Source organism: Heterocephalus glaber, unplaced genomic scaffold (assembly GCF_053883595.1).
Source record: "Heterocephalus glaber isolate CG9 unplaced genomic scaffold, H.glaber_assembly_v1.0 deba00001457, whole genome shotgun sequence".
Lineage (NCBI taxonomy): Eukaryota > Metazoa > Chordata > Mammalia > Rodentia > Bathyergidae > Heterocephalus > Heterocephalus glaber.
Genome location: NW_028258305.1, coordinates 147,705 through 159,817, shown reverse-complemented (window position 1 = coordinate 159,817; position 12,113 = coordinate 147,705). Strand labels below are relative to the sequence as shown.

General features: G+C 39.5%; 1 protein-coding gene across 10 annotated transcripts in view; it reads right to left on the bottom strand.

Annotated features, from left to right (window-relative positions):
• The window catches only part of Aak1 (AP2 associated kinase 1), a 160,484-nt gene that overhangs the window by 25,797 nt on the left and 122,574 nt on the right, over nucleotides 1-12,113 (bottom strand). For 8 of the 10 annotated variants that reach the window (XM_087216259.1, XM_087216262.1, XM_087216261.1 and 5 more), the window contains 3 exons: nucleotides 11,667-11,824; nucleotides 8,271-8,375; nucleotides 5,168-5,263 (listed from right to left, as the gene is read on the bottom strand). In XM_087216259.1, the coding sequence (XP_087072385.1) occupies nucleotides 5,168-5,263; nucleotides 8,271-8,375; nucleotides 11,667-11,824 (359 nt within the window). The remainder of the gene's footprint in view (nucleotides 1-5,167; nucleotides 5,264-8,270; nucleotides 8,376-11,666; nucleotides 11,825-12,113) is intronic. The other 2 variants (XM_087216266.1, XM_087216267.1) reach the window with 1 other exon arrangement.

Here is a 12,113-nt window from a genome sequence, read left to right as displayed (position 1 = left end):
GTGTGTGTATAAATAAAGGGTTAGATACACAAATGGGGATAAAGTCTCCTTTACTAGGAAGACTAGATGGATGAGGAGTCACCAAGCCACAGATATCTGAGTATAACATGAGTGCACTCCAATTCCTACTCAAATGCATCAGAATAGAATGAACAGAACTCCTAGAATGAAGTGAGATGTACAGAGGAGGCAGCATCAGCTAACAGAAAGGGAGAGGCAGGAGATCTGGGTCTGCATTTGGGATGTGTGACTTTAGGCAAGTCTTTCCACTCTCTCTGAATCACAGTTTTTTAAATCAATAAAATGAAGAGGAGGGCCGGGGATTTAGCTCAGTGGTGCCACCACCTGCCTCGCAAGCACAAGGTCCCAAGTTCAATCCCCGGTACCAAAAAAAAAAAAAAAAAAAAAAAATGAAGATGAACTTAAAGACTCTGCCTACCACTAAAAGCCAATCATCCAGCATGCAGGGAAAAATGGGAGTAGAAAGTAGAAAGTAGAAAGTAGAAAAGTAGAAAAGTAGAAAGTAGAAGTGGCGATCAGACTGCTGGGGAGGCACTTGGAGGACATTTCAGCAGGAAGACATAGGCAGGAGATAAGAATATCTGGTCCCAAAGTAGCACGCTTCAGAACGTTAACTCTATATGCTGCTCAAAATGCAAACTCTGCTCAGAAAGGCACACTAAGCTCATGCCTCATTGAAAAAAGAACTTCTATTTTTTTTCTTTATAAAACTAATATCGTACATGTCTATTGTGGAAAATTTGGGAACTACAGGTAAGTCAAAGGATAAAAGTAAAAGTACCCAGTAATTCCACTTCTAGATATATCGACTATTAAGTTTTGTTTTTCGAGAAAACATCTCACCATATAACCCAAGCTGCCTCAGCCTACCAGGTGCCAGAATTACAGGAATGTGTCTCTCTGGCTGGCCTAAGCATTTTTAATGAATATTCTTCTAGTTTTTCCTGTGAAATCTGATTTGTCCACAAATATTTAAGCATATTCATGTTTTGTGGTGTAATTTTCAGAAATAGAGTTGCTAAGTAAAAGAGAAAGTAAAACCCAGAAGGCTTTCTTTATAAACTGCCAAACTATCTTCCAAAGAAGTCGTACTGGGTGATAATCCTCATAGCAGGATCGGAGGTATCCATTTTCCTACATCTTCATCAAGCCTGAGATAATGTTTTTCCCATCTTTACAAATCTAATAGCATTCCAGCACTCAGAAGCTGGGGAAGGAGGATGCTGAGTTCAAAGCCAGCCCGGGCTACATAGCAAGACTGTCTCAAAAAAAAAAAAAAAAAAAAATCTATGGTGGAAGTCACAGCACACCACTTTTTTTTTTTTTTATAAGTGATACTTCTTGGATTTATCATGATGATAAACTTAAATAATTACTGGAAATTTACATGTCTTCTTATATGAACTATCTTCTCATATTTGTCAGTGGTGATTCCTGTTAATATACTCAGTTCTTTCTCAACTCTCTAGGGTTCCCACATAACAATGAGTCAGGGTAAGGGCCTGGAGAAGCACTGAAATCATGGTTAACAAATTAAAAAGACAGAGCCCTCAGGAAAAATGAACTCAGAATTATATAGGCTAGATAGAGGAAACTGAAGGTCTTTTATTTTTAAATGGTGCTAGGGACCGACCCCAGAACCTTGTGCATGCTAGCTAGGCCAGCACTACACACAGAGGTACACCCCCAGCCCAAGGGTATTTCTGAAGGGCAGGATTGTTGGTGTTTTGACATTTAGGAGTTAAGGCCGGGGATTTAGCTCAGTGGTTTTGCAACCTGCTGCTCAAGCGCAAGGATCTGAGTTCGATCCCCCATACCAAAAAAAAAAAAAAAAGACATTTAGGAGTTAAGTGAGAAAAGTGGGTCTTCTGAGCACCTCTGCTTCTCTTCTTAAACATAACTCAAGTGGCAGTGGGAAACAGGGAGGAGAGAGAAGGAGGTAGGTGCTGTGGTTGGAGTTAGGAATTAATGTATTTCAGATTCTCCTCTTATCCCTCACCTCTCAAAAATATTAAGCACAAGACAAGAAGGTAATCGGGTCGGGGATTTAGCTCAGTGGTTTCGCCGCCTGCTTCACAAGCACAAGGACCCGAGTTCGATCCCCGGTACCAAAAAAAAAAAAAAAGGTAATAAATCCTTCACAAATCAGTCTAGGATTAGATAATTAAAATCACTTTTTGACACAAAGCAGGGATATACATACCCCAGTTTATGACCTTTTTCTTTTATTTATTTATTTATTTTTTGGTACTGGGGATCGAACTCGGGTCCTTGCGCTTGTGCAGCAGGCAGTGAAACCACTGAGCTAAATCCCCAGCCCACCTTTTTCTTTTAAAATATAAAAAGCTGGGTGTGGCGGCAGACGCCTATAATCCCAGCACTCTGGGAGGCTGGGGCAGGAGGATTGCTGTGAGTTCAACACCAGCCTGGGCTACATAGTGAGTTCAGCGCCAGCCTGAACTACAAAGGGAGACCCTGCCTCAAAACAAACAAACAAACAAAAAATCCATAAAAAGAGAGGACAGATATCTACTATCTATACAGGCTAATAAGACCAAGAGCAATCTCATGGACCATTCTGACTGTACCAACAAGAGAAGTAGAACAGGCTGAACTCACAAACATGATAAAAGTGTTTGATATGAGCTCCATCAAAAAAGATGACTGGGCCGGGGATTTAGCTTAGTGGTTCTGGCACCTGCCTCACAAGCACAAGGTCCCGAGTTTGATCCCCAGTACCGGAAAAAAAAAAAAGATGATGTATTCGATCCCCGGTACCAAAAAAAAAAAAAAGATATTGTGGCTACTGTAGCTCTGTGGCTTTAAAATATATATCTCGTCTGACACAGGGTATATATAAGCTCTAAAGTCTTATGATGTGACACTGCTTTCAAACCTACCCATTCAGTGAGGTGACATATGCCAGCTACTCTGGTCTCATCATTACAACTATATACATATATTAAAATGCCACACTGTGCCCCATAAATATGTAAAATCCAAGAGGGGTCATAGCTTCATTGGTATTATTAATGTGTACACCACTAACACTTTATAGGAATTCTCCAGAACGAGAGAAGTAGGGCGGACTGGAGACAGGAAAGATGGCAATAAAGAGGGCAGGATGGCAGCTGGCTGGCTCTGATACCTGAGACTTGTCTCCAAACCTGGAGCAGTCTCATGAGCTACAAGACACATGTCCCTAGCTCCCCACTGGCCCCCATCCAGAGGGCTCCTGAGACAACTGCAAAGGATAGCTACTTGCCTGAGGCCCTCATTCTCTGCCCTGGGTAAGGCAGGGTTCTAACCTCTGCAGCCCATGGGCTATCTTGGTCACAGAAAAGCAAGGGGCTGTCAAAGGGACAATGCTCCATAGCTCCTTTTCCTTGTCTGATTCTACAGCAGGGAGGAAAAGAGGCCAGCAGGCCCCAGCTTGAGTTTACAGTGCACACCTTTCCAATCTGCTTAAAACTGCCTATCTAGGTACTGCCAGACATATGTGAAGGGTATGGAAGAGAAAAGGGCCTCTACTTGATTCCTTTCTTCTCTTTTCTCTAACCAGCCTCTACTGAATCATTCCTTGGTGATTTCACATATTTTTGAGCTACATCCAGGTCCAGTAAACAATAAAATTAAATATAGTGGGCCCTTGACTTAATAAATTCAATTTGTTCCCGAGGGCTGGTTGTAACTCAAGTTGGTCAACTGAAGGCTCAGGCTCCTCTCCACAGCCTTCAAAGTCTCTCTCAGTCTCCTTAGGAGGACATTGGCCCAGGATTTCTCAATCCCACACATGAAAGGATGCTGTAATGTTCCTTCTAGAACTCTTTAAGGTTAAATCTGTATCTGAGACCATCTCAGCACAAGCAGCCAGCATTTGGGTTGTTACTTAAGACTTTGTTTGTAAATTAAAACTAAAATTCCAGTCATAACCCAAGTTGTTTATATGTCAGGCCAGTCATAACTCAAGGGTCCACTGTACCACCATCTGATCAAAGCAAGTGTTTACGTCCCCTTAGAAGGGTCAACAAACTGCCTAAAGAAACAAAAGCTGTTCTTGTACTCTAGCTGTAGCCTGTCTTAGTAAGTGAAAGATATGAACATCACAATCACTTCCAATCATGAGGCAAACAATCAAATGCCTTTAATGTTCTGGAAGAGAAGATAAACCTATCAGTTCAAGGTCAAGACTTAGAAAGGGTAGGAATGAGAAAAAAGGGAAAATGAAGCAAAATGACCCACCAGTTGCTTTTATGAAATTGGATTTATTTATCAGAAAAGGAGACTTTCATTCCTCACCACCACCCCCAATCGGTATAGTATAGGGAGGGGAGTAGAAAGGGAATATCTGGTAGTTATGAACTCCAAACAGAAAACATCCAATTATTTCAAAAGCTGTTTCAATCAGAACACACTAACCATTTTTTTACTTTTCAGACTGCCTTCTTAAAAATCAAGAATATGGCAAATCAAGAGGGGTATGTGAACTTCTGTGGTCCAACTTACTTCACTGGTGGATCTGGCCCAGAAAGTTTTCAGGAAGTGGCAAGGCCTTACTATGTATTTTTATTGTATAGAGGTATACTACAAAAAACAAGAACTGGACAGGAAGTTACCCACAATCCCATCATCACACTATAACCACTATTTGTATGTTGTTCTTTTTATCATATGCTTATAGGTTCCATACTACAATATTATATTCATATTGTATTAGTGTTCTTTTTGATATACAGCCCCTTCCTCTTTACCATATACACAATTAAGGATGAAAAACAGAACACTGCTATGACAGGTATATAACCTTAACTGACTTTATTATCTTTGCTAAGAGCTGGTTGGTACCTTCCAACTAAGTTTGTCCTTCTTACTGAGACACAATAAAAATATATAAGCCAGGCATGTGGCATATGCCTGTAATCTCAGCAGTCAAGAGACTGAAGCAGGAGAAACTGCCATGAGTTTAAGGCCGGCCTGCACTACAAAGTGAGTTCAAGGCCAGCCTGAAGTACATAGTGACTTTCCTGTCTTAAAAAAAAAAAATTGGAATTCACATCCTTTTCATGGAATGTTTAAAACAACTCTCTAGAGGTCATGGAACATAAGAATCAAGCTGTTTAACCTCAGATCAGTTCTGTTTACCTACCTGGTGCATCAGGTACCTGAAGAGGAATGAAAGGATCAGACACACTTAGAAGTGGGACGCCAGAATCCACAGTCTGCCCACCCTTCCTTTTTTCAGCTGGAGTTGGTTGCAGGGGAAAGAGGGCCAGGAGAAAGAAATGAGAAAATCGGAGATCATCAAGTAAATCTAGAGGAATTTACCATTTAGTAACCCAGCAGCTTAAATTAGAGAGTAAGTCCAACCATAGAGATAGAATAAAGGGAAAAAGTTGAACTAGCCCAGTGTAAGAGCAGAGTATCTGAGCTATACAATGTGGCCCTTGTAACATATGATGAGATGCAAATGAATGATCAAACCAGGATATTCATACGTGTGAATTTCTACTTCTTCCTTGGATACTGCAGACTACAGGAATCTCTTTCAGAAATCCTCTAGGAATTACTGTCCATATTACACATTTGGCATGTCAACACTAGCACATGTGTATAACTACTTTCTATGTACCCATTAACTCCTGGAGGTCCTTTAGGGACTGCATCTTATTACATCACCATAATGTCTATTATAGTATTGGGCAAACACATAGGAAGAGGCAGAAATAGACTTCTTATCTATTGTGGGGTTCGATAAGCCCTAAATTCTTGACTGTATCTAACATACAATTCATTCTTTATTTGGCAAACTACAGATTTACAGAAATATGCATACACCCTAAGGAATATAACAGCTTGAAGAGGTTTTAGAATTTTGTAGCACAATTTTCTTATTTTCCAGAAAAGAAAACAAAGCCCTCAAATTAAGAGATTAGCCAGTGGTCCACCAAGAGAGCTAGGATCAGAACCCAGGTCTCTTGGTTTCTACTTTATCATTCTTTACATTGCATTTCAGCATGTTCATTAATTAAATTCTCATTTTCCCCTTTTATAATTGTGGTTTAAAATGTTCTATTTGAAAGAATTATAGAATTACACTAAATTGCTATATATAGAGTGAACCCTACATCTACCTTTCCCCAGTAAAGACACTTTATACAATGGCAGTGTAGTATAACTGACACTTACACTGTCACCTAGACTGCTCTGTTTTCACATGTGCCCTGCTATAGTTTGGATCTGGGATGTCCCCCAAAGGCACATGTTATGAGCATGGCCGTCAATGAGGGACCACTGGAAAGTGCTGGAAACTTCGAGAGGTGGGCTTAGTGAGAGGTTCTGGGTCACTGGGCATGTGTCCTCAAAGAGGACAGTGGGGCCCCATTCTCTTCCTCTTCCTCTCTCTTTTGTATCCTGGCCAAGTGAGCAGCTTTGCTCTGCCACGTGTCTGCCAACATGATGGATGGTCGCACCACATGCCCAAGGACCATGTGGCCACCAAAAACCTCTGAAACCTCCCAAACAACAGATTTTATAAATGTTATTTTTTTAAAAATATAAAACAATATATGTTTAGCTACCATTACCAGAAAATATACAATACATATGACTAAAATTGATGTACACAAAGAAAATACTATAAAAGATTGACTGCAATGTTCTATTTTAACTTTTTCTTTTTATGGTACTGGGGATAGAACTCAGGACCTTGTGCTTGCAAGGCAGGCACAATACCACTGAACTAAATCCCTGGCCAATGTTCTATTTTAATTTTAAAATCCTGAAACTATAGATGATTTTCTAGAAAAAGAAAATTACTAAATTTGCCTTATTAAGAGGCAGAAAACCTGAGAGGCAGCTCTGCCACTTGCTAGCAGGTAACCCTGGAAAAGGGACGCTCTGTGCCTCAGTCACCTTGGCTGTAATAATGTAGGGCTCATACATAAACCATTTTCAAGGGCTGTTAGGGTCAGATGAGATCATACTCAGTAAAAATGACAGACTGAGGAAGACGTTTACTATACATAAGTAGAGCTCCTGAAAAGTAATAAGAAAAAAAATGATCATCCACTGCAAAAGCGTTTACAATAGTAAAACACTGAACATAAGATAATATCTTAAGAAATGAGGGACTTATTTAAATATATTAGTAGCTACTTAAAGAAATTTAATGTAGATATTTTATTTTTTAATTTTTTAGTGGTTTTTTTTGAGATAAGGTCTCACTATGTAGTTCAGGCAGGCCTTGAACTCACAGTGATCCTCCTGCCTCAGCTGTCTGAGTGCTGAGATTACAGGCATGCACCACCATGCTTGGTTATAATGTAGATATTTTAAAAGTAACACTTAGGACCTTCTTTAATTAGCATGGGGAAATAAGTCACATTTAGTAAGTGAAAAAACTAGGTTTTAAAGTATGACTATATATACATCAATCTTAGGTGAGGCCTAAAACTGTACAAACTGTGGTCACATCCATTTTGGTGAGTGAGATATATAACTTTCACCAGATTCATAAAGATATCCATGATTCTAAAAAGATTAGCATGTTGCCATCAGCCTGAACCAGCAGTAGTACGTGCATGACTGTCTCACTGGGCTGTTTAACCTCAGACAATAGAATTCAAATCACAGCCCCCTGGCAGCGAGGCGCACAAATTATGGCCCTGTCATGAGTGTGTTAGTGCCTAACAGACATCAATACTGTAACCCTGCATATATCTCGGTGGTGAGATCATGGGGGATATGTGATAAACATGTATAATTTGTAATATAGAATGTATAATTAATATAGAGGAAAATAAGGCTCATATTATTGCTTCTATAATAAAAAACTCATTAAAAATATCTTCCTCACCCTCAAAGCAAACACACAAATAAACACAGCTTAGAGTTTCTAGATATCAGACAGAAAATCTAATTCTCAGAATTCCTCATGTTGTCCTAAAGAATCTCTGCATGACAAAAGATCACCAGAGTGCCATTCCTCAAATTCAGAAACACTGACTATGCCATGTCCTAGCCTAATGAGAACAAGCCCTGCACGTTACTGACAGATCACTCTCACCACTTTCATTCAAAGTGATCCTAGCTCTTCCTCTGTTCTTTTTTACTGACAACTTTTGAATGAGGGAAGACAGGAGTTACTGCCCGGGGCAGGGTTCCCCAGTGTGCTAATGCTACCTGAGGGGAAGAAAACAGTGTTGGATGGCAACAGTGAGTCTCCTGTCTTGGCTATGTTCCATACTCACCAGTTCCGGCAGAAAACGAGGAAGTGGCAAAAGCATCACCCTGGGTCGCCTGGAAGCCTGGGATCAAACTCTCTGCTGAGCCACCAAGCTTGTCAGGATGCTTGCCTGGAAGGACAAAGCACTGCTGGGTTCATTCTCGCAGAATCCTGAGGGGCACACATATGGTACGGCTGCAGGGCAATCTCTGACTGCCTTCTACACTGGACTCCTTTCACTGTACTATGACAACACCTGGGCTATTCAAAGGTCCTTTTTTAATCACCGCAATAACTAAGAAAAGGAATGAAACTTAAGAATCAAGAGACTGTATATCAGTTTTACAAGATAAGAAAAGTTCTGGAGAGGGGTTGTGCAACAGTGAACTCTACTGAATTAGATGCTTAAAAATGGTTAAAATGGCAAATACTATGTTATATATGTATTATAACAAATTAAGATGTTTTTAAAGACAAGTAAATGAAAAGAAAAAGAAATGAGAGACCCCAGAACTAAAGCCTCACAACTCGAGCACATTCCTCAGATCAGAATGCCTTCAGCCCTTATTTAGAATCTTATTTTTATGTAACTCTAATGTGATGATGGATCTGTGCTCCATGTAGGAAGCAGCTTAGGAAAGGAGAAGAGGTGGTGGTGGAGATGGCAGTAGTGAGATGTTATGAAGGACAGGTATAATGGCAGTAGTGTTATGTGAAAGCCAAGAGATGAACAGCAAGAAGAGAGACAGGAAATTATTAAAAAGAGGAGAATTTTTTAAATTTGGGAGCTAGTTAGGAACAAAAAAACTAGTTTCCAGTAATCCTTAAAGGTATTTCCATTTATGGTGCAGAACAAGAACTGGTACAAACAACATCAAAAGTGGGTTATCAAAGAAAGTCAAACCCTATGTCCTTATCTTCTGTTTAAAAAGCCAGAAAGTAATATGGGTTCTTAAACATTGCTATAAAATAACAGTCAAAGCTAACATGTTTGGTCAACAGTTCAAATCATTCACTTGATTCTGACCACTTCTTTATTCTGTGTTCTTGTGTAAACTGAGGGCACTCTTTTCCAAATGCATATCAGAGAATTTTCTCAGATGCACCTATTGTTCCAAAGTGTGTGGAAGTGCGTATGTGTCCTGCCTTCCATATTAGATTGTAAATTTTGAGGGGAAAAGTGTATCTCTTTATATTTTGGTAGTAGTAGAGATTGAATCTAGTGCCTTGCACATGCTAGGCGAGATTTCTACCACTGAGCTACAACCCAGCATTTTTATTATTTTATTTGAGACAGGGCCTTGCCAAGGTGCTCTCTTGCCTCAGCTTCCCAAGTATCTGGGAATATAAACATGCACTAGCATATCCAACCAGAATTTCATCTTTGATTTACAAAAATCTCCTTTCTGTGTCAATCAATAGTAACACAGAACTATGATCATAGAGATTCAGCATCCATTTGAAGGCACACTTTCATGGACAAGCAGTCACTACTTTCTGGGATGATAAAACCAATTAGGAGGAGGAGGAGATCATCATACCTCTCCAAGGAGTAACTCTGCTTAACAGCATTATCCTGCTTTATGCCACTGAATCACTCCTAAAAGTTTCTTCTCTATAGGGAGATAGGTCTTTTGCAAAAGGAAAAGGGACCAAGAGACGGCGGGAGGAGGGAGAAAGGGGAGGGGATGGAGATGAAAGAATTGAGTTATGTTATGTGCACCTACCAACTCCCCATGATGAATCTAAGCATTAAGTATGCAATGTGTACTATTATTTTTTTAAAAAAAGAATAAAACGAGTTGTTTGTGTCAATTCTAACAAAAAAATAAACTGGAAGCTTTGAAGGAGAAGGTCTCTTTATATATGGCTGCTAACAAGAACTCAAAGACTAGTCACAAAAGACTGATGCATCTACAACATTGCACAAGGCCACCACTACCTTTCACAAAAAATACTCCTGCAAAGACATCTGCCCAGCAGTTGTCTGTTTAAGCTCAGACTGGTATCACCCTTGTTATTAATGCTTCTGGTCAAATATACTGTTTCAAGATATCTTACATAACTCTTCTCATTTCACCTTTAATAACCTTCTCCTGCCTCAACCTCCTTAAATGTGCTCATGATTTGTTACACAGCATGCATTATTTCCATTGCAATGCTATTTTTTTCCCTAAATAAACATAATTACTCTTTTTTTTTAAAAAAAGTATCTCTCCTTGCTGCCACCTACAACAGGTCAAGATTTCCTAAAGATGAAAAGACTTCAGTACTGTGATAAAAATAAAAGTTGGTTCGTTTGCATCCCTGGAAATCAAGCCTTTGAGGATCAGGCCCAAGCTGACATGTGCACAAGCACATCCCTCTAGAGCCAAAATTCATTCTAACTTTTGCTTATTTCTGAGTACAGAAAATTCACAACCAAGAATTACAGAAAAAGACTTGAATGGGAAATGCTAATCAAAACTACATTAAGATTCCATCTCACGCCAGTCAGAATGGCTACCATCAAGAATACAAAAAAACAATAAATGTAAGGATATGGGAAAAAGGAATCCTTCTAAAACTGCTGGTGGGGATGTAAATTAGTACTATGGAATCAGTATGGAGGTTCCTCAAAAAAGTAAAAATACAGCTACTATTTGATACAGCTATACCACTCCTTGGCATATACCCAAAGGTATTAAAGTCAGATACCTGGATACTAGCATGTTTATTGTGACACAATATACAATAGTCAGGATATGGAACCAACCTAGGTGCCTAAGAACAGATAGGTGGATAAAGGGGAAAAAATGGCACATATACACAATGGAGTATTATTCAGCCACAAAAAAAAAATTTTGTCATCTGCAAAAAAATGGATGGATCTGGAAATCGTCATGTTGAGTGAAATAAGCCAGACTCAGAAAGACAGATATTGCATGTTCTCCCTAATATGTGGAATCTAGAAAGATGACAGGAAAGGAGACTATTACTAGGTAAGAGGAAGGCAATGTGTGTGGGGGGGGGGTCAGGGATAGGAAACAGCAGGTAAACATGATCAAAATACACTATATGAATGAAGTATGTAAATAGGGAAGGGTGGAGGGGTGAAGGGCGCACAGATAATGGGGAAAAAATAAGAACCAAGATACATCATGTACAGGTACAAGCACCCAATGATAAATGTAAATGTATTGTATACCTAAAATGTACCAATAAAAGAATTTAAGCAAAAAAACCACCAAAATACACTATACACATTGGAACCACTCCCTCCAAAAGGTGAAACTAGGGGATAGTGTGGGGTGAGATGGGTGATGGGAGAGATGAATGATTAAAATATGTTATGTGCATGCACAAATGAAATCCATTAATCTGTATGATCAATATGCACTGATAAAAAAGTAGGAAAAAAAAAAAGATATGACTTCCTCACCTTCCCCCAACTTGGCAAAGTCCTTGTTCAGCAGTTCTTCAGCTGTGAGCTTGGAGAAGTTGTCATCATCGAAGGGATTCCATGTAGAATTTTCTGAAGGATTACAGACATTTTGCTGGGAGGTCCGAGGAGAGCCTGATGGAGTGGTGGTTGCAGACCTAGGTAGGTTCCCACCCCCATGAAATAAAAAAGCATATAAAAATTGAACAAAACAAAAAGGGCCGAACTATTTTCTCTTGGTTCCAGGATCAAATCCTTTCCTAAGTCAAAATATCACTTTTCACTGTTTACCTAAAAGGGCTTTATACTAAAACTGAAGTTTCTACATACTCCCTTTCCACTCTGTGAAATTAGCGTCTCTTTTCCTTCATAACTCCTATGTCTTCCACTACTTCTTTAATCTCCTGCTTAGTTTTCAGTCTCATCTGCAAGGCCCTTTAGTTCAGG